The sequence below is a fragment of the Pongo pygmaeus genome, chromosome 2 (genome assembly GCF_028885625.2).
Source record: "Pongo pygmaeus isolate AG05252 chromosome 2, NHGRI_mPonPyg2-v2.0_pri, whole genome shotgun sequence".
In the NCBI taxonomy this organism is placed as follows: Eukaryota; Metazoa; Chordata; class Mammalia; order Primates; family Hominidae; genus Pongo; species Pongo pygmaeus.
The window spans coordinates 111790647-111816109 of record NC_085930.1 but is presented as its reverse complement, the minus strand read 5'-3'; the positions used below and the strand labels follow the sequence as shown (position 1 = coordinate 111816109).

At 39.4% G+C, this 25463-nt stretch overlaps 2 protein-coding genes across 7 annotated transcripts in view; both read right to left on the bottom strand.

Annotated features, from left to right (window-relative positions):
* The window catches only part of ULK4 (unc-51 like kinase 4), a 722036-nt gene that overhangs the window by 614288 nt on the left and 82285 nt on the right, over window positions 1-25463 (bottom strand). The gene's annotated exons all lie outside the window — the stretch shown is intronic.
* Window positions 1758-2227, bottom strand: LOC129033618 (V-type proton ATPase subunit e 1-like). The gene has a single exon (XM_054482414.2). The coding sequence runs from the start codon at window positions 2166-2168 to the stop codon at window positions 1890-1892; it is 279 nt and encodes a 92-aa protein (XP_054338389.1). The 5' UTR covers window positions 2169-2227; the 3' UTR covers window positions 1758-1889.

Below are 25463 nucleotides of genomic sequence, written 5' to 3'. Positions count from 1 at the left end.
GGCCTTGTAGAGTAATTCTGGAAGTACTCTCTCCTCGTCTTATTTTATTTATGTTTTTTTTTTTTTGAGTAGTTTGAGTAGGATTGGTATTAGTTGGTTCTGCTTTAAATGTTTGGTAGAATTCAGCAGTGAAGCCATCAGGTCCCTGGCTTTTCTTTACTGGGAGACTTTTATTATGACTTTGATCTCATTATTTGTTATCAGTCTGTTCAGGTTTTGGATTTCTTCATGGTTCAATCTTGGTAGATTGTATGTATCTAGGAATTTGTCCACTTCTTTTAGATTTTCCAATTTATTGGCATAGAGTTGACATAGTAGTCACTAACGACCCTTTAAATTTCTGCAGTATTAGTTGTAATGTGTCCTTTTTCATTTCTGATTTTATTTATTTGGATCTTCTGGTTTTCTTAATCTGGCTAAAGGTCTGTCATTTTGTTTTAACTCTTCAGAAAAACTACTTTTTGTTTCATTGATCTTTCATATTGTTTCTCCATTTCAATTTCATTTATTTCTGCTCTGATCTTTATTATTTCTTTTCTTTTAATTTTAGATTTGGGTTTCCCTTGCTTTTCTAATTCTTTAAGATGCATTGTTAGATTGTTCATTTGAAGTTTTTCCTCTTTTTGACGTAGGCACTTATAGCTATAAAATTACCTCTGAGTACTGCTTTTACTGTATCCCATAGGGTGTGTTTTTTTTTGTTTGTTTGTTAGTTTTTTGGCAGAATCTCACTTTGTCACCCAGGCCAGAGTGCAGTGGTGTGATCTTGGCTTACTGCAAGCCTCCACCACCCAGGTTCAAGAAATTCTTGTGCCTCAGCCTCCCAGGTAGCTGGAATTACAGGCGCCTGCCATCATGCCTGGCTAATTTTTGTATTTTTAGTAGGGATGGGGTTTCACCATGTTGGCAAGGCCGGTCTCGAACTCCTGTCCTCAAGTGATCCGCCTGCCTCGGCCTCCCAGAGTGCTGGAATTACAGGCATGAGCCACCATGTCCAGCCTCCCAAAGGTTTTGGTATGCTGTATTTACATTATCATTTGTTTCCAGAAATTTTTCAATTTTTTTTTTTTTTTTGAAATCAGGCTGGAGTGCAGTGACATGATCTCAGCTCACTGCAACCTCCACTTCCTGGACTCAAGCAATCCTCCCACCTCAGCCTCCCAAGTAACAGGAATTACAGGCACATGCCACCATGCTTGGCTAATTTTTTTGTGGTTTTTTTTTTTTTTTGTAGAGACAAGGTTTCACCATGCTGCCTAGGATGGTCTGGAACTCCTGGCCTCAGGTGATCTGCCTACCTCGGTCTCCCAAAGTGTCAGGATTATAGGCATGAGCCACAGTTCCTGGCCCAAATTCTTTTTTCCCCCCCATAGAAAGCAGAAAAATAATTTATTCCAAAAGACAGCAGAAATAATAAATTCATCCTGAAAATACAGTAAGGTGTAATTCTGTTGAGACAGCTCTTCCCTCTGAAAATGCTCTCCTACTGACTGCCTCACTGGAGTATTACTTGTCTTGCAGCAGTTTCTAAACACTTCATTGGTTCCCATGTGAGAAGGCAGGAGCCATCTTCAAATGCACAGATTCCAAGGAGTAACATATCTCTCAGAAGAAGACACCTTCTATCTCAGAAGAGTACATAATCATTTTGTGGAGTCAGCACAGTTCAGTTTAAGTAGGGACATAATTCATTAAAGTGTAAAAAAGTGAAGGAAAAAACACTACATTGTAGAATAAGACATTTAAATATGGTGCTGATGTTTAAGGCAACTGGTGACCAAAATGGGCAAGTCAAGAAAGGTAGTCTGGTTTGGAGGTGATTTTGCATCTAGAAGGCATTCTCTCCTCGTGACCTCAAAGACTGAGCACTGTAGAGTACATCTTCTTCCTCAAGGCCAATGATGCTTCAGATACCAGACGGCTTCATTTTTCAACTGTGGTCCAAAGAGAGGGTTGAGTTGGGCCAGAATTGAAATCAGCCAAAAGAGATAGCAGAAAACTGGACAGGTCACCAATATGGTAATGCTAACTCCCCAGTAAGGATCCTTAAGGATAAACCAAGGCACCAAGAAGCCAACGAAGCCCCAGAACATGCTCATCACAGTGAGAGGCACCATGAGGCCATGATATGCCACAGTCACTGCCTGAGCTGCCAGCCTCTGCCCCATCACCTCACTTCCCAAATTCCTTCTTTTTTGTTTGTTTGTTTTTTAGACAGAGTCTCACTCACTCAGGCTGGAGTGCAGTGGCGCAATCTCAGCTCACTGCAACCTCCACCTCCCAGGTTCAAGCCATTCTCCTGCCTCGGCCTCCCCAGTAGCTAGGATTACAGGTGTACACCAACATGCCTGGCTAATTTTTTTGGGGTTTTTTTGTTTTTTTTTTTTTTTTAGTAGAGACAGGGTTTCACCATGTTGGTCAGGCTGCTCTCAAACTCCTGACCTTGCGATCCACCCAACTTGGCATCCCAAAGTGCTGGGATTACAGGCATAAGCCACCACATCTGGCCCCCAAGTTCCTTCTTAATTTCTTCACTGACCCACTATTCAGGAGCATATTGTTTACTTTCCACGTATTTGTAAAGTTTCCAAAATTCTTATTAATTTCTAGTTTTACTCCATAGTGGTCAGAAAAGAGGCTTGATATTATTTCAATTTTTTGAATGTTTTAAGACTTGTTTTGTGATCTAAAATGTGGTCTAACCTTGAGAATAACTCATGTCTCAGAAAAAGAATGTGCATTCTGCACCTCTTGGATGAAATGTTCTGTAAATATTAGATCCTTTTTGTCTATAGTACAGATTAAGTCTGATGCTTCTTTGTTGATTTTCTGTCTGGGAGATCCATCCAGTGCTGAAAATGGGGTTTGAAGTCTCCAGCCATTATTGTATCAAGGCCTCTCACTTTAGGTCTAATAATATTCCCTTTATATATCTAGGTGCTCCAGTGTTGGGTACATATATATTTTACATTGTTGTATCACCTTGCTGAACTAACCCCTTTATCATTATGTAGTGACCTTCTTTGGCTCTTCTTACAGATTTTGTCTTGAAATCTATTTTATCTAATGTAAATATAACTACTCCCGCTCTTTTTTGGTTTCCACTGGCATGGAATATTTTTTTCCATCCCTTTATTTTCAGCCTGTGTGTGTCTATATAGGTGAAGTGTGTTTCTTGTAGGCAACAATCAATGGGTCTTGTTTTTTCATCCAGCCAGTCTCTGTCTTTTGACGGGAGAGTTTAGTCCATTTACATTCAATGTTATAATTGGTAAGTAAGGACTTACTCCTGCCATTTTGTTATTTGTTTTCTGGTTGTTTTGTGATCTTCTCTTCCTTCTTTCTTTCCTGTCCTCCACTAGTGAAGGTGATTTTCTCTAGGGATATGATTTCGTTTCCTGCTTTTTATTTTTTGTGTATCCACTGTGTGTTTTTGTTTTGTTTTGTTTTTGTTTTTTGGCTTGAGGTTACCATGAGGCTTGCAAATATTATCTTATAACCCATTATTTTAACCTGATAACAACTTAACTCTGTTTACATAAACCAACAAACAAGGAAAAAGAAAACTAATAAAAACTCTATGCCTTAATTTCAGGCCCCTGCTTTTAAACTTTTTGCTGTTTCTATTTAGATCTCATTGCACTGACCATCTTGAAAAATTGATGTAGTTATTACTTTTGATTGGCTCATAGTTTAGTCTTTCTACTTACAATAGAAGTAGTTTACACACCACAATTACAGTGTTACAATATTCTCTGTTTTTCTGTGTACTTACAATTACCAGTGAGCTTTCTACCTTCAGATGATTATTTCTCATTACTGTCCTTTTCTTTCTGACTGAAGTATTCCCTTTAGCATATCTTGTAGGACAGGTCTGGTATTAATGAAATCCCTCAGGTTTTGTTTGTCTGGGAAAGTCTTTATTTCTCCTTCACATCTGAAGGATATTTTCACCAGATATACTCTTCTAGGATAAAAGTTATTTTCCTTCAGTACTTTAAATATGACATGTCACTCTCTCCTGGCCTTTAAGGTTTACACTGAAAACTGTGCTGCCAGATGTACCGGAGCTCCATTTTATGTTATTTCTTTCTTTTCTCTTGCTGCTTGTAGGATCCTTTTTTATCCTTGACCTTTAGGAGTTTGATTATTAAATGCTTTGAGGTTGTCTTCTCTGGATTAAATCTGCTTGGTGTTCTATAACCTTCTTGTACTTGGACACTGACATTTTTCTCTAGGTTCAGGAAATTCTCTATTATCCTTTTGAATAAACCTTTTACCTCTATCTTTCTCTACCTCCTCTTTAAGGCCAATAACGTTTAGACTTTCTCTTTTGAGGCTATTTTCTAGATCTTGTAGGCATGCTTCTTGTTTTTTCTTTTTTGAGACAGGGTCTCACTCTGTCACCCAGGCTGGAGTGCAGTGGCATGATCTCAGCTCACTGCAACCTCCACCTCCAGGGCTCAAGCGATCCTCCTACCTCAGCTTCCAGAGTACAGGCTCACACTAACACACCCAGCTAATTTTTGTATTTTTTTGTAGAGACGGGGTTTCACCATGTTGCCCAGGCTGGTCTCAAACTCCTGAGCTCAAGCAATCCAGCCTCAGCCTCCCTAAGAGCTGGGATTACAAGCATGATACTGCGCCCAGCCTGTGTATTTTCAATTAGCCAGTTTTCAAGCTCACTAACTCTCTCTTCTGCTTAATAAATTCTGCTAGTAAAGGACTCTGATATATTTTTCAGTGTGCCAACTGTATTTCTCAGCTTCAGAATTTCTGCTTGATTCTTTTTAATTATTTCAATCTCTTTGTTAAATTTATCTGATAGAATTCTAAATTCCTTCTCCGTGTTACCTTGAATTTCTTTGAGTTTCCTCAACATAGCTATTTTGAATTCTCTCTCTGAAAGGTCACCTATCTCTGTTTCTCCAGGATTGGTCCCTCGTGCCTTATTTATAAAGTTCATTGGTGAGGTCATGTTTTCCTGGATGTTGTTGATGTTAGCAGATATTCTTCAGTGTCTGGGCATTGAAGGGTTAGGTATTTATTATAGTCTTCACTGCCTGGGCTTATTTGTAACCATCCTTCTTGGGAAGGCTTTTCAGATATTTGAAAGGACTTGGGTATTGTGATCTAGGCTGTATCTGCTTTAGGGGGCACCCCATGCCCAGTAACACTATGGTTCTTGCAGACTCAGACATGTACTGCCTTGATGGTCTTAGAGGAGATCTGGAAGAATTCTCTAGATCACCAGGCAGACACTCATTCCCTTCCGTTACTTTCTCCCAAACATACAGAGTCAGTCAGTCAGTCAGTCTCTCTGTCTCTCTGTCTCTCTCTCTCTCTCTCTCTCCCTCCTTCTCTCTCTGTTCTGAGCCACCTAAAGACCTAAAGCTTGGGGTGGAGTGACACAAGCACCTCTGTGGCTACTACCACTATGACAGCACTGGGACAGACGTGAGAAGTGCTAGGTCTTACCCAAGGCCTGCTATAACCACTCCCTAGCTACTGCTTATGTTCGCTCAAGGCCCTGGGGCTGTACAATCAGCAGGTGGCAAAGCCAGCCAGGCCTGTCCTTCCCTTCAGGGCAGCAAGGTCCCCCAAGTCCCAGGTGGGTCCAGAAGTGCCATCCAGGAGTCAGGGACTAGAGTCAAAAACCTTAGAAGTCTACCTGGTGTTCTAATGTAGTGCAGCGAAACTGGTACTGAAACTACACAATGCAGTCCCTCCCTTCCTCCTTCCTCTTTCCAAACGGAGAGGATCCTCACCTATAGCCACCACCAGGCCATGAGGAATACTGCCAGACTACCACTGATGTTCCCTTAAGGCCCAAGGTCTCTTAAGTCAGCTTGTCATAAATGTTGCCTGACCTGGGCCTCACCCTTCAGGACAGTGGGCTCCCCCTCTGGCCCAGGAGGTCCAGAAATGCCATCGAAGAGTCAAGTCCTGAAATCGGGGATCCCAAGAGCCCTTTTGGTGCTCCACCCTCTTTGGCCATGCTGGTACCTAAGGTGCAAGACAAAGTCTCCTTTACTTTTCCCTCTGTTTTTCTCAAGCAGGAGGAGTTTTGCCCCATACACCACAACTAGTTATGTGGTAAGTCTCACCTGAAGCCAGCAAGTCTTAGAGACTCACCAAGGCCCTCGAAATGTAATATGGGGGTATCACTGCTGGTTATTCAGGGCCCAAAGGCTCTTCGGTTCACAGGTAATGAATGCTGACAGGACTGGGTCCTTTCCCTCAAGACAACAGGTTCCCTTCTGGCCCAGGGTGTTCTAGAAATACCGTCTGGGAGCCAGGGCCTGAAACAGGGGCCTCATGACTTTAACTGGTGCCCTATCTTGCTGTGGCTGGGCTGGTATCCTAGGTGCAAGACAAAGTCCTCCCCACTCTTCCCACTTCTCTCCTCAAGCAGAAGGAAGGGGTCTTTTTTTGGAGCCTCGAGCTATGCAGCCTGGGGTCGGGGGAAGAATGAAGCCAGCACTCCCCAGCTGATCCAGCTGACATCTCAGTATGTCACGTGCCCCCTCAGTCCACTGTCTCTGGGCCTAATTCAGCACTAGGACTCACAAGTTGCAGTCTTTATGGCCTAGACTGCCTTGCAACATTACTTGTACACAAAGAGTGCTGCAGCGCTCAGTGGTATGATTTGCAGGAACTCAAGCTCCCACCACTGGGATGAGTGACTCCCCTTTGGCTAGGGCTGAATTACATGCTCTCTCCATGGGCAGGCATCAGCTGAGTTTGGTGTTGGTTTCCTTTCTGCTCTAACAGGACACCACTGAGTTCAGTGCCTCACAGTTGCTATGTTCTCCCTCCCCCAGTGCCCAGAGATGTTCTCCACACCAGGCTGCTGCTAGGGCGGGGATCGGGGAGTGGTGTTGGCAATTCAGAACTGTTTTGTTTTTTTGTTTGTTTTTGGTGCCTCTTTCAGCGATATGAGGTTAAAACCCGGTACTATGAGTGCTCATCCGATTTTTGGTTCTTACAAAGGTGCTTTTACTGTGTAGATACTTGTTAACTTGGTGTCCTTGCAGGAGGGATGATAGGTGGAATCCTCTATTCCACCATCTTGCTCTGCCTCATTATTCTCTTTCTCACAGTGACCTTGCTGTACCCCAGAGTCAGAAGCCACTATATATTAGATAGCTCATTCAAGGCTGGGTGTGGTGTTTCATGTCTATAATTCCAGCACTTTGGGAGGCCAAGGCGAGCATATTGCTTGAGTCCAGGAGCTCAAGAAGATAACTCATCATCCAACACCAAATCTTACCCACTTCATTTACATTTATTCATTTTTTCTTCCTGTTATAGTGGATAAAGTGTCCCTTCCTTCTCTGATCTAAGACCAATTACCCTGGGTCATTCCCTTCCACCCATTTTAAGAATTATCTACCTTCAGTTGGCCTTTCTCCAACGTCTATCTTCAATGCCCAGATTCCCCCCAGGATGAATCTTTTCTATTGGCCCTTACATATGCCTCACACTCAGAGCCAAACTTTTTCTAAGACTTATCTAGAAGGCCAGGCATGGTGGCTCATGCCTGTAATCCCAGCACTTTGGGAGGGCAAGGTGGGTGGATCACTTGAGGTCAGGAGTTCAAGACCAGCCTGGCCAACATGATGAAACCTCATCTCTACGAAAAATACAAAAATTAGCCAGATGTGGTGGCACATGCCTATAATCCCCAGCTACTTGGAAGGGTGAGGCAGGAAAATCACTTGAACCCAAGAGGCGGAGGTTGCAGTGAACCGATAGTGCCACTGCACTCCAGCCTGGGCAACAGAGCAAGAGTCTGTCTTAAAAAAAAAAAAAAAGCCTTATCTAGATGTAGATTCACCACTTGTTCACCTCTAGTTTTCTATACAATCACCCCAATCTGGCTCCTATCTCAAATTTTTCTTTATGAGTCACTAATAACCCCATCTTACCAGATCCAATAGAAATGTCTATTTTCAACTTATGTAACTCAAAAGTAAAAAAGATGACCATTTTCTCCTTCACAGAACACACACCTCTCTTTCCCTCCATTAGCAACTTTCTGGAGTTTCTACTTAACCGTTGCTCCTTCTCAGTCTCCTTTATTACTTCAACTTCCTCTGTTTAATATCCTTTGCCCATCGGAAAGTTCCACAAAGACAGGGACAACACCTGTTTTGCTTATTTGCCTCCAGGGCCTACCCAATTACTTGGCTTAAAGAAGGTGCTCATTAAATATTTGTTGACTGGATACCAAAAAAAATTTTTTTTAATAAAAAAAAAACCCTCAATTCATACCTAACTCTCTATACAAAATTAACTAAAATTTTATTGTAGGTTAAAATACAAAACTCAAAACTACAAAAATTTTAGAAACACACATGAGAAAAACTCCGTGACCTTGCATTAGAAAGACTTAAGACAACAAAAGAACCATTCGTAAAAGAAAAAATTGGCAAGTTGGACTTAATCAAAATTAAGAATGTTTTAAAGATACTATAAAATAAAAAGACAAGCCACAGAGAAAATATTGCCAACCATATGTTGGATAAAGAACTTGTATCCAGAATATTTTAAAAACTCAGATACAGATGTTTACACAGACAAGAACAGACAGATGATAGAAAGGCAGATAACAGTCAAAACTCAGTAACAAAACAACTTCAAACAATTTTAGACATGATTTCCCTCAACTGAGTTGGTCCACACCCATTCAGCCTCATCTACCACCACATGCAAGCTATATGTACATCATAAGACCTCCGCTGTGCTGTTATCGTTCATGCTGTGTTGCTTGTCTTCTACCTTCTCATAAAGCTAAGTAGACCTGATGTTGACTGAATATAATTAAGTATCAATATATATTAATGCAGCAGTCCCCAACCTTTTTGGAACCAGAGATCAGTTTTGTGGAAGACAATTTTTCCATGGACCAGGGTTAGGGGGATGGTTTTGGGATGAAACTGTATTCCTCAGATTATCAGGCATTAGATTTTCATAAAGTGTGCACAACCTACATCCCTCGCATGCACAGTTCACAGTAGGGTTCACGCTCCTATGAGCATCTAATGCCACTGCTGATCTGACAGGAGGCAGAGCTCAGACAGTAATGCTCACTGGCCCGCCGTTCACCTCCTGCTGTGCAGCTCGGTTCCTAACAGGCCATAAACCAGTCCTGGTCCACAGCCCGGTTTGGGGACCCCTGTATTAATATATCTACTATAATATGCGCTTGTGTATGTGTGTGTTCATTCACAGCATGTGTGTGTTGAGTTCATCAATGAAGTCATCTAAGCCTGGAACTGTTATCATGGGAAGGTTTTTAACAATGTACTAACAGATATAGGGCTCCCCAAATTTTTCTATCAGTTCCAGAAAGTTCTGTCATTCAAGCACTTTTTCCATTTAAGTTGTCAAGTATGAAGTTATTCAGATTATCTCCTTAGTATCTTTTAACATACATTGGACTCATACTGCTATCTCCCAGTCTTGACGTTGGTAATTTGTATTTTCTCTTTATTTTCTTTTGATCAGTCTAGCTAGAGATTTAAAAATCTTATGCAATTTATCAATGTGAACTATTGGTTTGGTTTCATCTCTTTTATTCTTTTCTACCTCTGGGAACACAGGACATCATAATTTTTTTATCTATTGTTACTTATCGAGTTCATTGAGTTCAGCTCTTATTTTTATTATTTCCTTTATTTGAATCACACTGGGTTTAATTTGCTCTCCTTTTTCTAGCTTCTTAAACTGGAATTTAAAACATTCTTGATTTCTAATATAGTGGCTCCCAAAGAATAGTCCCTAAACCAGCAGCATCAAAAGCCACAAGGGCACTTACTGGAAATGCAAATTATTGTGCCCCACTCAAAATCTACAGAATGAGAAACTTTGGAGGTGGGGTCTGACAATCTTTGTGTTTTGTTGTTTTTGGGGGGCAAGGTGTCACCCAGGCTGGAGTGCAGTGACAAGATTCTGGCTCACTGCTAACTCTGCCTCACAGATTTAAGCAACTCTCATGCCTCAGCTTCCCAAGTAGCTGGGATTACCGGTGTGTACCACCACGCCCAGATAATTTTTGTACTTTTAGTACACAGGGTTTCTACTAAACCACCCTTGACCAGGCTGGTCTCAAGCTCCTGGCCTCAAGTGATCTGCCCACCTCAACCTCCCAAAGTACTGGGATCACAGGCATGAGTCACCATGCCCGGCCTGACAATCTGTGTTTCAATAAACCTTCCAGGCAATTGTGATGCACAGAGTTTTCAGAACTACTGCTCTAATCTGAGCATTTCAGTTATGAATTATTTCACTCTTACACCCACTTTAGCAGCATCACAAATGTGGTGATGTGTTAGGTTCCCCTTATTACTCAGCTTTAAATATTTTCTAAAAATTTGTGAGATTTTATTGACCCATGAGTTACAAGTATTTTTCTTAATTTCCCAACATTTGGGGGATTTTCTAGATTTCCTCTTGTTAGACATTTCTAATTTAATTCCATCATGGTCAGAGAACATATTATAAATAATTTAATACTTTGTTATAAAGATATGTTTTATGGACAAGAATATGGTCTGTTTTAGTGACTATTCAGTATGCTTTCAAAATAAAGGTATTGTATAATCATGGGAATTAGCATTCTACAAATGTTATTTCAATTTCATTAATATCATTCAAATCTTCCATATTCTCACATAATTTTTATCTACTTATTTTAAAAATATCCAACAATAATGAATTTGTCATTATCAAGTTCTTTTAGTTCTGTCAATTTTTCTTTCATATATTTTAAAGTAGTCTCATTTTACACAGACAAATTAAGGATTGTTAACGCTTCCTAATGTACTGAAATTTTCATTATTATGAACTGTTTTTATCTCTAGTAATACTACCTTAATTTCTACTTTGTTATTAATATAGCTACTTAAGCTTTCTTGTTACTAGTGTTTCCATGGTATATCTTCTATTTTTTAAGTCTAACTTCCTATTTAAAGTATGTCTCATACTTTTTGTATGTTTTTGTTTTTGTTTTTGTTTTGAGACAGAGTCTCACTCTGTCGCCCAGGCTGGAGTGCAGTAGCGGGATCTCAGCCCACTGTAACCTACGCCTCCAGGTTTCAAGCCGTTCTCCTGCCTCAGCCTCCCAAGTAGCTGCAATTACAGAGGCATGCACCATCACATCCACCTAATTATTTTTTGTATTTTTTTTTTAGTAGAGACAGGTTTCATCATGTTGGTCAGGGTGATCTTGAACTCCTGACCTCAAGTGATCCACTCCCCTTGGCCTCCCAAAGTGCTGGGATTACAAGTGTGAGCCACGGAACCAGCCTAGGTCTTTTTTTTTCCCCCAATATGACAGTCTCTGCCTTTTGATGGGAATATTTAGGCTACTCATATTTAATACAGTTATTAATATGGTGAGGTTTAAGTCTATCATTTGCCCCATTTTATCTTTCTTCCTTTATTCCTCCTTTCCTGACTTATTCCTGATTAGATGTTAATTTAGTTTTTCTTTTAAGACTAGTCAAGTGAAGCAGCAGGAGTGAGTGGAGAAGAAACAAATCTGTAACTAGTTGCAATCAATTAGTTGTAAACACCACGGCACTATGATTAGCCAAGTATTCCTTTTTATCTCTTCTATTCACTATTTAGTAATTACTCTCATTTTTCAGGGTTTTTTTTTTAACTGGATAGTCTTCCAATTATAATAGCATGCATAAATTATCAGAAGTAACCTTGAATCAACATTATATTATTTCACATACGTGTAAAAACATATACAATATTAGCTCATAATATTATGGGCTATACAGGGCACCATGGCTCGTGCCTATAATCCCAGCACTTTGGGAGGCTAAGGTGGATGAATCACCTGAGGCCAGGAGTTCAAGACCAGCCTGGCCAACATGAAGAAACCCCATCTCTACTAAAAAGTAAAATAAAAAATTAGCCGGGCATGGTGGCACACATCTGTAATCCCAGTTACTCGGGAGGTTGAGGCACGAGAATCACTTGAACCCAGGAGGTAGAGTTGCAGTGAGCCAAGATTATGCCACTGCACTCCAGCCTGGGTGACTGAGTGAGACTCTGTCCAAAAAAAAACACTCACATATACAATATATACATAAAACATACACATAAAATACAGGGATACAATAAAATTCACATTAAACACTTCCGCATGTGTTCCTCCAACCCTTTATACAACTGCTGTCATATATTTTACTTCTACTTATGTTATAAAACACACAATACATTTTTCTGGCCTTAATAGACTTAAGTTATGAAAAATTGTTTATTTTCCAACATATTTACCACTACAGTACTCTTCAATTATTCTTGTAAACCCAGGCTTATATTTGCTCATTTAACTTTAACAAGAAAAACTCACTTTAACATTTCTAGTCAAATTCTCTCAGTTTGGAGACTAATTTACTCATTTTTTTTCCTTATTTCCCTTTTATTTTTGACAGTATTTTCACAAAATATAGAATTCTGGGATAGCAGTTTTTTTCTCTGAACACTTTAAAAATATTGTTCCACTGTCTAATGGCATCTATGGTTTCCAATGAGAAGTCAGCACGCATTCATGTAACTGTTTCCCAGCATGGAATATATAGGATTTCTCTAATTGCTTTTAGGACTTTTCTCTTTAGTTTTGATTTTCAGCAGTATGACCATGATGAGCCTAGATGTAGTCCTCTTTGGATTATCTTGGTCAGGGTTCGGTGTGATTCTTGGTAATGTGAGCTGACATTATCATCAATTTGGAAACATTTTCAACAATTATCCCTTCAAATATTACTCCTATCTCATTCTTTCATCTCCTTCTGAGAGTCAAATCATGTGACTGTTAGATAATTTTCTGTAATATTATTCCACAAAGTCTCAGACACTGTGTTCTGTTTTCTTCATTCTTTTTGCTTTGTGTGTCAGTTTGAGTCATTTCTATTAAACAGACCTATAATTCACTGATTCTGTCTTCTATTATGTTCTGACTGTGATGTCCAACCAATAAGTGTTTTTGAACTTTTATTGTGAAATAATTATAAACTCACAGGGAATAGAAAAAGCAGTACAGAGAAGTCCCATATGCCCTTCCCCTAGTTTCCCATAATGGTAACATCTTACATAACTATAGAACAATATTAAAGCCAAAAGTCTGCCATTGGTACAATGTGTATATATAATTCTACATCACTTTACCACATGTGTAGATTCATACAACTACCACTGCAATCAAAAAACAGAACCAATCAATCATGAGGAAGATCTCCCTCATACAATCCTTATGCATTCAAACTCTCCCTCTTCCTCTAATATCCCTAACCCCTGGCAACCACTGTGATATAGTTTTGCTCTGTGTCCCCACCCAAATCTCACCCTGAATCGTAATAATCTCCACATGTCAAGGGTGGGACCCGGTGGAGATAACTGAATCATGGGGGCGGTTTCCCTCATGCTGTTCTCATAATAGTGAGTTCTCACAAGATCTGATGGTTTTATAAGGGGCTTCCCCCTTCACTCGGCACTCATTCTCTCCTCCCGCCATGTAAAGAGGTGCCTTCTGCCATGATTGTAAGTTTCCTGAGGCCTCCCCAGCCATGTGGAACTGTAAGTCAATAAAATCTCTTTTCCCTATAAATTAGCCAGTCTTGGGTATTTCTTCATAGCAGCATAAGAATGAACTAATACACACTGATGTGTTTTCTCACACTGTAATTTCAAGAATGGTATATTAATATGACACTTCACTCATCATAATGCCCTTGAAAGCCATCCAAGTTGTTGGGTATTAATAGTTCATTTCTCTTACTAAGTAGTAGTCCATTCTAAGGATGTAACACAGTTTGTTTAATCATTCACAAATTGAGTGATATTCTGGTATTTCCAGTTTTAGTCTATTACAAATAAAGCTAGTATGAACAGTCATATATAGATATTTGCATGAACATAAGATTTCATACTTCTGAAAAAAAGCTCAAAGTAAATATGTAATATGTACATTCATATGGATATATAATATGGAGTTAAAATATGGTAAGCAAATGTTTAGTTTACCAAATGGCCAAAATGTTTCCAGAGTAGTTGCATGATTTTACACTCCCATCAGCAATATACAGAGCTCATTTTTCAGCATCCTTGACAGCACTTGGTACTGCCACTATTATATGGCTTTAATAGGTGTATAGTTGCAGAATTAGTTTGTTCTTCTCTAACGGATAATAATGATGAATATATTCTCATGTACTCATCTGCTATTCATATAGCCTCTTTGGTAAAATGTTTCTCATGTCTTTTGCCCATTTTCTAATTGAATATTTTTTGCTGTTGAGGTTTGAGACATACTCCAGATATGAGTCCTTCGTCAGATATGTAGCTTGTAAATATTTTCTCCATGTGTCTAGCTTGTCTTTTTCATCATCTTAACAGGGTCTTTGGTGGAGCCAATGTTTTTAATTTTGATGAAGTCCAATTTACTACCTTTTTTTCTTTTATAGATGATGCTCTTGGTGTTATATCGAAAATCTCTTTATCTAAGTCAGGGTCACCAACAGTTTCTCCTCTGAGCTTTCAGGATAATATATAATAAAGACTCTGGATAACCTTATTTTCCTCTACAGAGTACTTAGTTGTGCTCTGGCAAGTAGTGTCTGTCCAATCACCTCAATCCTGTGAAGGTTTCTTTTTGCTTTTGTTAGTACCAGTCTTTTCTTGTTGTTCCTTTAGCCCTAGGATATAGCCCTTAGTCCCGGTACAGGACGCTTAGTCCTAAGGTGTGGCATGGCCCTTCTCAAATTTCAATGGAAAGTTAAAGGTGTTTACCAAGCCCCTCTTTACTTGGTGAGACTTCACCTCCAAACTCTATCTCCCTAGCACTGAGCAACTGCTGGAATTTCTGCTCAACGCTTTAACCTCCCAGCTGCTGCTTTCTGCTGGGTTCCACAGGGTGTCGTTCAGCACATGAACAGCTTCAAAGTTAGCCAATGACTGTAGAGGAACTTGTACACATATTTTGTGACTCTGCTCTTACTATGATTTTTCCCTACTCATTTTGCACCACCCTTTCCCAGCAGGGCCAAATTCCAACCTCAGTTCCTTGCCCCAGGAAGAAGTCACTTTCTGCCTAAACTCTATTCCCTTGGTGTGAACTTAGCGCATCTGCAGAAGGATAAGCCAGTTAAACGTACAGCTCAGCCAGGTCACTTCCCTTCTTTCAGGTAGTGTGTTGCCTCCAGCTTCTACCTACTTTTGTTTTTATATTCCATCCAGATGCATTATTATTATTATTATTGGCAAGAGGGTAAGCCCAATACAGCTCCTCGACCATTATCAGAACCACGAGCCCAGGCATGGTTTTTATGTTAATTTCCCAGTTTGGGAGAAGTATAAATTCATATCCCGATACATGAATAAAATTGAAAAAAAAAACTGCAGTTAAAAAATTATATGGAAGACTTTTTTTCCCTATTTCTAGAGCTGAAGATAAAAATCAACAGACTTCGGCTGGGCGCAGTGACTGCTCATGCCTGTAATCCCAGCAATTTGGGAGGCCAAGGCACGTGGATCACGAGGTCAGGAGTTCAAGACCAGCCTGGCCAAGATGATGAAACCCCATCTCTACTAAAAATACAAAAATAAGCCGAGTATGGTGGTAGACGCCTGTAATCCCTGCTACTCGGGAGGCTGAGGTAGAGAATTGCTTGAACCTGGGAGGCAAAGGCTGCAGTGAGCCAAGATCGCGCCACTGCACTCCAGCCTGGCCGACAGGGCGAGACTCCATCTCAAATAAATAAATAAGCAAACAAACAAACTTGTTATCTCTCTGTCTCTCTATGTAGGTAAATGAGTTGCCTTTCTTTTTTTTTTTTTTTGAAAATGCCCCATTTTTCTAAAAGGATAGCCTTCCAAGGCTCTTAGCTCCATCTAACTGCTTCAGGCAAACCTCAGGCCTCATCTTCTGTTCTTAAATTGTATCAAACCTCAAAACTACTATACAACAGCAATAACCACCATCTCATCTTGTCCCAGACAGCCTTAAAGTATTATCATTTCAGGATTTTAGTTGCTGCCATTTCTGACTTTTGAAAATTTCCCTCACTTTCTTGTTCATTCACATGTGTATTCCAAAGTCTTTTTGTTACATTTTACCCTGCATTTTTAGGTTTGTTCCTTTTGTGTTTGTTTTGTTTTTTGTTTTTGAGATGGAGTCTCACTCTGTCACCCAGGCTGCAGTGCAGTTGTGCAAGCTCAGCTCACTGCAACCTCTGCCTCCCGGGTTCAAGCGATTCTCCTGCCTTAGCCTCTAGAGTAACTGAGATTACAGGCATGCACCATCATGCCCAACTAATGTTGTACTTTTAGTAGAGATGGAGTTTCACCATATTGGTCAGGATGGTCTCAAACTCCTGACCTCAGGTGATCCACCTGCCTCGGCCTCCCAAAGTGCTGGGATTACAGGCATGAGCCACGGCACCCGCCCTCTAGGTTTGTTTTTGTGTTTTTTTTTTGTTTTTTTTTTTTGATGTGGGAGGATCACACATAATTTGCAAGATTATCTCAACAGCTAAACTGCCATAATTAGAAGACCACATATTATTTTTATAATTAGAATATTTACAAAATCATAATAAATGCTACACGGAAAAACTGTAGGGAAAAATAAGTCCATATATATGTATATATAATTCATATATCTCAGAAAGTGCAACAAGTGCTATTTGTTCTTGAAAAAAGGTTGTAAATTGAAAATGAGGACTATGGAAAATAAGGACAATGACAGGACTGACTATGTGTAGTTGTTCTAGTAATGAAAAGCAATACTACTCAAGCTAGAAGAGAGAGAAGAGGAAGTGGTGCAATCATGCATCTTAATACGGAGCAAGAGCCCAAAGTGGAGCACACAATATCACAGCCTTTGAAACAGATTCATCATACACTACGTTTAGAGTTTCCAAAAGCACACAATTTTCAGAAAGAACTAAGTTAAATGCTTCAAATCACCATACATCCACTTTTAACATAAAATTCAATTCTATAACCAATTCAGTAGAAAGCTAAAGAACGTAGTGCCAATATTCTTGTCAAAAATTCTTACAATATTTCACTCTTTTAAAGAACTAAATCATAAAATATGATTATCCCACCAAAAAACATGAGGACACGGAATGTAAAATAAATTTTTCAAATTAAATTAGAGGCCAGCATTATTCTAAGTGAAGTAACTCAGGAATAGAAATCCAAATATCATATGTTCCCAATTATAAGTGGGAGCTAAGCTATGGGTATGCAAAGGTATACAGAGTGGTATAATGGACACTGGAGACTCACAAGTGAGGGTGGGGAGAGGGATTAAAAAGACTACATATTGAGTACAATGTACACTACTGAGGTGACCAGTGCACTAAAATCTCAGACTTCACCATTATACCACTCATCCATGTAATCAAAAACCACTTGCACTCCAAAAGCTATTGAAATAAAAACTATATATTAAAAACATATTAATTAATTAGCGGTCAGGTGCAGTGGCTCATGCCTGTAATCCCAGCACTTTGGAAGGCTAAGGCAGGTGGATTGCTTGTCACCAGAAGTTAGAGACCAGCCTGGGAAATAATATGAGACACCATCTCTACTAAAAGTAACAATTAAAAGATTAGTCAGGCATGGTGACATGTACCTGTAGTCCCAGCTACTGGGGAGGCTGAGGTGGGAGGATCAGTTGAGCCCAGGAGGATGAACTTTCAGTGAGCCATGATCGTGCTACTGCACTCCAACCTGGGCAACAGAGCGAGACCCTGCCTAAACAAAAATTAAATTAGATAAATTTCAAAAACAATAATGGTGAAAATAATGTTACACAGCATGATGAACTTAGTGAATTAATAATCTGTTGAGGCCAGATGTGATAGCTCATGCTGGTAATCCCAACACTTTGGGAGGCTGAGGTTAATGGATCACTTGAGCCCAGGAGTTTAAGACCAGCCTGGCACCTGGTACACAGTAAGCATTCAATAAAGCTTGGCTAAAATGATTTTTAAAAAATTAAAAAGGCCAGCCTGGGCAACATAGGGAGACTACGTCTCTACAAAAAATAAAAAATAAAAAAATAGCTGGCCATGGTGGCATGCACCTCTAGCACTAGCTAGTTAGGAGGCTGAGGTGGGAAGACGGCTTAAGCCCAAGGTAGTGAGCTATGATTGTGCCACTGTAGTCCAGCCTGAACAACAAAATGAGGCTCCATCTCAAAAATAAAAATAGGAATAATCTGTTGAAAATAAAGAGAAAATGCAATGGCAATTAATGACAATTAATACAATGATTAACATTTCCTGAACTAAAATTGTATGTTTTATTTTAGAAAAATGTTAAAACAGCAGTCATAACCTATATAAGTTTTAATATTATGCTCTTATTGCATACATCACACGAGAGCTAAAGTGGCACTGCAAAGGAAAAGATGTACCTTTACAATGGAGGTCTCTGGCAGCACTACTTTAATCAAATCATCAAAGTAGGTGCAACTAATAAAACCTGACACTGCATGCTTCCTGATGAGTTCAAATATGAAGTACACAGTATCACCTATGATATGTTCTTACCAAAAAAAAAAAAAGTTCAAACTGAATCTAATGAAGCGTCCAGACCTAACCTACAGTTTATAGGAAATGTGTGGACTAGAGGAATAAGTTAGCAATACCAAAAAAAAGCAAGCAGACAAATCTGGAATGTGGAACATTCAACAGGACAAACAGCCTGGACTCTCCAAGAATCAATGTAATGTGGCAAGAAAAAATACAGGAACAATTCTAGAAAAAATTTAGGAAAGAGACTCCAACAGTGAATTATAGAGAGCACCAAGTTGTTTCTTCTAATGATGCAAAGGTGATTTATTTTTAGGAATTCCATTAATATAATCCACCTATTAATAGAGATAGAAAGAAAGATTAAATACTCCTATCTTCTGATGCCATACCAAACTCAATAACCATTAATGTTAAAAACAAAGAGGAAACTGGTAAATACTTATTTAACATGATTTTATGCCAACACCAAGTATTCATGAGAATACAGAGTACTGAACATTCTTTCATTAGTCAAAGCATTTTAACTTACACAACCTTATTGGAAAACAGTTTAGATTACCCCCTAAAGTTGAACACGCACATATCCTGCAACCTACCAATTCCATTCCTACACATATCCAACAGAGAGCTTGCGCAAGTGCATCAAAATGTGTGTGCAAGGCTTATAACAGCCAAATACAGAAAACAATCCAAATGCCCATCACCAGTGATGTAGTATACTCATGTAATAAAAATGAACTACAGGTACAGGCAACAAGGATGAATTCCATAAACATAATATGAAATAAAAGAAGCCAGATACCAAAGTATACATATCATATGACTCAATTTAAACAAAATTCAAAAGCCGGCAAAATCATCGCAGAATTGGAAGTTATGGTAACTTCCTTTGGCACAATGGGAGAGAACAGTGATCAGGAGAGAGCACAAGAGGGTCCCCGGGTATGCTGGCAATGTTCTATTTAATGTTGTGTTTCTTGACCCAGTGACAGTTTATTGGGTTTTCACACTTGGCAATAATTCATTAAGCAGTACATTTATGTTTTGTACGTATTTCCAACACTTCAATAAAAAAGAATTATAATTTTCAAACCAAAAAGAAAGTACAAAGTAATCTCTAAATATCTAAAAAAAATTGTAAACATATGTAACTATATATCATATTGGTGATAAAAGTACAAAGTGAAGAATTATATAAATTGATTTTAAAACTCAGCGTTTTGACTGTACACATCATCCAGTGGGTTATATCCCAAGGGAAAAAAAGTACTTAAAAAGCACTTTGTAGTTTTGTCGTTAGTAACAATACGTGTACTATTTTTAAACTATTCTAAACTCTAAGCTAAAAAAAAGATAATTATGTTAATGCTATTAATGGCCAAGAGTTTTTTTTTTTTTTTTTTTGAGACAGAGTCTTGCTCTGTTGCCTAGGCTGGAGTGCAGTGGTCCGATCCCAGCAGCCTCCACCTCCTGGGTTCAAGCAATTCTCATGCCCCAGCCTCCCAAGGAGCCAGGATTACAGGCGTGCATCACCATGCTCGGCTAATTTTTGTATTTGTAGTAGAGATGGGGTTTTGCCATGTTGGCCAAGCTGGTCTCGAACGCCTGAACTCAAGTGATCCACCCGCCTCGGCTCCCAAAGTGCTGGTATTACAGGCATGAGCCACCGCGCCCAGCCAGGAATTTTAGCTTATGAGAAGAAAAATAAAAATTGTAAATCAAGAGGTAAAAACGAATTTTAAATCTGAATTGGGGCCAGGCGAGGTGGCTCACACCTGTAATCCCAGCACTTTGGGAGGCCAAGGTGGGTGGATCACCTGAGGTCAGGAGTTCGAGACCAGCCTGGCCAACATGGTGAAACCCCATCTCTACTAAAAATACAAAATTAGTCGGGCATGATGGTGCATGCCTGTAATCTCAGCTACTCAAGAGGCTAAGGCAGGAGAATCGCTTGAACCCGGGAGGCACAGGTTGCGGTGAGCCAAGATCGCGCCGTCGCACTCCAGCCTGGGCAACAAGAGCAAAACTCTGTCTCAATAAAAAAATCTGAATTGGAAAAGTAGAATAAACTGATAATTTTTCTCTTTTTAAGAAACAACAGTACCTAGATCTAACCTCTGAAAAGCTCTACCAGGAAAAAAGAAAATCCTAGAGAACACAGATTGAGTTCTCTAACTACATCTTCTAACAAAAGTAAACAAGATTCCTTATAGAAGTGGTTTCAAAACTAGGGGTTGACTGTTCCCAAAACAAGCCTATGAAAGCTCACTGCCGAGAAGCCAGCAAGCTGTCAGAGACAGGAGTAGGCTCATGTCAAAGGGAGAAAGGAGCAAACTTGAAAGAGCTCCCACTGGATGGAGATGAAACAATGTAAGCATCAAAAAGACTAATGACTGCAAAGGACTAGACAATATACATATACATATACACATCTGTAAGTTCTTAACAATATAAAATCAATCTCACTAGACACTTACGGAGATTTCTAAGGTACCAACTCTTTATTCTGAAAACTGACCTATGAAGAGGAACAATCAAACATTTATCCTGCTTTATCCTGCCTTGCAAAACAAACTATTTTAGGATAACCAAACAGTTGATCAGGGAAAGATCTTCTGTAAGAAAACTTCCAACTACAAATATAAAGGAAATTACAGAATTAGAAAATTATCATTTTGCAACTCTAAAGGATTACTACATGTAGGCAATAATCGATTGATGTTAAAACTATTAAATAAAAGAGTGAGGAGTTCCTAACTCACAGATAAGGGTATGAAGAAAAAAAAGAGTGATGGGAATATTTATAATAAGGCTGACATCATCTGACTCTAGTGATCAACTTTAACCCCTCTAATAGAGGCATATAATGTTTAGTTGTCTCACTGTCTATGAAACAGCAGGAGAAATACAGCACAAACTGTGACAAATTCCTATTTCCCCAAGCCATCCCCCCCAAAAAAAAGTACTGAATCAAGGGTCCACATCTAAGCAGCCATGCGCAAGAAAGGAAAGGCAGGTGATAAAGGACTATGTTAAATAACATCAAAAGGGTGCAATAAAGCTTCTGGTATTCCAATTTGGGCCAAGACAAGGGACAATTTGTCTGTAACAAATAAATGACACTAAAAAATAAGAGACCAGGAATTAAGAGACTTAAGGGTCACAATATCTAAACACAATCCTGGCTCAAAGAAAAAGTACAAAATGACATGTATGAAACCACCAAGAAAATCTGAACACTAACTGGGTATTAGACGATATTCAGAGACTACTGCTGAATATATTGGGTGTGATAATGAAATCATGGTTATACATTTTTCTAATCCTTTTCTGCTAGAAAAAGATATTTGCTGGTAAAATGATATCATTTTATTTAAAATACTCCAGCAAGAGAGAGAGAGGGAGAGAAAAAGGGAGAGGGGGAATGAAAGCAGAACACAAGATGAAACAAGATTAGCCAGTGTTGATTGCTGGAAGCAAATGATGCTACGTCATTACTCTAGCCTCTCTACTTCTATGTATGTTGAAATTTTCCATAATTAAAAAAAAAAAAATTTGAGACAGGGTCTTGCTCTGTTGCCCAGGCTGGAGTGCAATAGCATGATAATAGCCCACTACAGCCTCAACCTCCCAGGGTCATGTCTCAGCCTCCTGAGTAGCTGGGACCACAGATGCGCACCACCACACCAAACTCTTTCTATTTTTTCTAGAGACAGGGTCTCCTTATGTTGTCCAGGCTGGTCTCAAACTCCTAGGCTCAAGTTATCCTCCCACCTCAGCCTCTCAAAGTACTGGGATTACAGCCATGAGTTATCATGCCTAGCTGATAATAAAGATATTTAATGAATGGGTTAACCTAAAATGTCTGTTAATATTCCTTTTGGCCAGGAGTGGTGGCTCATGCCTGTAATCCCAGCACTTAGGGAAGCTGAGGCGGGTGGATTATTTGAGGTCAAGAATTCGCGATCAGCCTGGCCAACATGGTGAAACCCCGTCTCTACTAAAAATACAAAATAAATTAGCTGGGCGTGGTAGTGCATGCCTGTAATCCCAGCTACTCAGGAGGCTGAGGCAGGAGAATCGCTTGAACCTGGGTGACAAAGGTTGCAGTGAGCCAAGATCGCGCCACTGCACTCCAGCCTGGGCAACAGAGTGAGACTCGGTCACAAAAAAAATTCCTTTCGGTTCTAGAATTTGATGGGTCTATATTAAATTTCATAAAATATATCCACTGCATGCTTCAGACTAAATATATTGGCTTAATATCAGAAATATTTTTTAAAATTATTACACATAGAAACCACAATGATTACAGAGTGGTAAATGTGTTATCTAGGAAAATAAGCTTCAGATGGTTATATTTTTCTGTGAAAAAGATACAGATGTCAATAAATGCTTCTAAATGCATAAAGGAGATCATGACCAGTTATTTTCTGTAGCTGTTGATGAGAGAATAAGATGAAAGAGACTTAATTATATTACAAGGATAGTAAAATAGATTTTTGCTCCATTTTTTCTGTCTCTTTGTAACAAATTATACCATCATACTCTTCTGACATTCTTTTAATCATTCATTAAACTCTCCAGCATTGACTGCCTAAAATACATATTACTTTGCTGGCTCAGCACTGTGGGGTACAAAGGTGAGTAACAAAATGAGGTTCTATGCTGTTAAAATGCTTATAGGGGCCAGGTGCAGCGTCTCATGCCTGTAATCCCAATACTTTGGGGAAGCCAAGGCAAATGGATCACTTGAGGCCAGGAGTTCAAGACCAGCCTGACCAACATGATGAAACTGTGTCTCTACTAAAAATACAAAACTTAGCGGAGCATGGTGGCACGAACCTGTGGTCCCAGCTACTCGTGAGGCTGAGGCTGAGAATCTCTTGAACCCGGGAGGCAGAGGTTACAGTGAGCCGAGATCACACCACTGCACTACAGCCTGGGCAACAGAGCGAGACTCTGTCTCAAAAAAATAAACAAATAAGTAAAATAAAATAAAATGCTTATAGGGTCTGCAACCACAATTTTTCTTGTTCACTGAGAGTAAACCTAATAGAGAATTCAGGATTCATCTTACACTTGAAATTTTGTTACTGATTACTGAAAAATTATCTACAAGCACCCAATTGTGAGTTTTACAGAAACCTGGTCTCAAGAGTTATGAACCAAAGATTCACTCCACAGGGTTCCCAGATCCCCTAAAATCATGTGCTAGGTGTTGACTTTATTTTTCTGGAGAGACTATAATGGTTTTCATTCATCTTATTCATCTCAAATGGTAAAAATCACCAGTGGAATGGAGCCACACATCCTGTAGCAGAAACTTCTTAAAAAAAAAAAAAAAAAAAGGAAAAAGATGAAACATGGTACCATGTACCTGCTCAGCCTCCACAGATCCTGCTTTTGGAAACTGAAACATAAATTCTTAAAACTTGCACAACTTTTTTTCTGGTGCTTGAATGACCTCTAGTGACGACTTAAATTATCACAGCCAATTGCTCACAGCAGGAATTAGGTTGGTGCAAAAGTAATTACAGTTTTTGCCATTAAAAGTAATGAAATAAAGAACTAAAAAGTGCTGAGAAATAACAAAATTAAGATGGCATCACAAAGGAGCACCTGGCTCAATTTCAAGTTATTATACAAGCTCTCTATTATCCAACCAAATGTAGTTCACAATACACTGTGTGTAATTCAAAACAGTTCACCAGATAGTTCAGTACACGCCTTTTTTTTTAATCAAATAAGTATGATTTTCCCTAAATTCTTGCATTTTGAACTAATAAAGCATCAGCAAATACCCATGAAGAGAACAGTACTGGAATAAAAGATACAAGAACCTCGGGAATTAACATCCACCCTTTCCTCTCAGTTGAGGCAGCACCAGGAATACAATGTCAACAAAGTACAACAACTGGAGTAGGAGAAATACTTTGAGAATACAAACTGGCCACAGAACTCAACCTGAGTGAGAACAGGTAATAAATATGGTTCAGGAACTGCTGGGCCAAACTCTCCAAGTGGGAGTACAGCAGCAGCAACAGCAAGTACCAGTAGAATGAGGCCATCACATCACCCAGGGTGACCAGTTCTCAGGTTACTTCACATGCCCTCTGCCCAGCCCCTTGAAAATTCCTGCAGCAGCAAAACACACCATCTTCCAGGTACTGCTACAGGGAGTTCCAAGAATGCGGATACAGTTTTATTTATTTTGAAATATTTGTCAGTATCTATACATACACAAGGCACTGTCTAGGCACTGGAGTGGAGTGTTGAACAAGACAGTTCAAAATGCCAGTTCCAATGGAGCTTGTAGTCTAGTGTGGAAAGAGAAATAAATACATAAAATGCCAGGTGGTGATATATGCTGTGAAAAAGATAAAGTAGAACAATAGGGTTTGGAAATTACAGGGTGGCCATAGTATTCTTTTCTATAAGTTGATCATCTCAATTCAGACTAGCTTTTCTACAAGCACTCGATAGCCATAGTGGCTGGTGGCTACTATACTGGATAGTTCAACAAATCTGAAACTATCATCCATGCCTTTTTAGTTCACAATCTTTATCCTCTTTCTTTCTGAATCCTAAGAGAATTCATCCAACTGATCTTCAAATTCACTAACTCAGCTTCCTAAAGTATCCATCCTACTTATTACTGCAACTACTGAATCATTTAATTCAACAGTCATATTTTACATATTCAGAGGCTCTTTCTTCACAGCTCCTGAGCAATGAATGCCTGCTCTGACGATGCAGGAACATCCTCTAAAATCTTGGCACTTTGTCTTGGACTTTAAGTTCTCTCCCATCTCCTACAGCTATTCCATCTCATTGGAGACCTTTTGCTCTGAGCCATCAGAAGGAACCCCCATTTTTGAGATCCTAAGC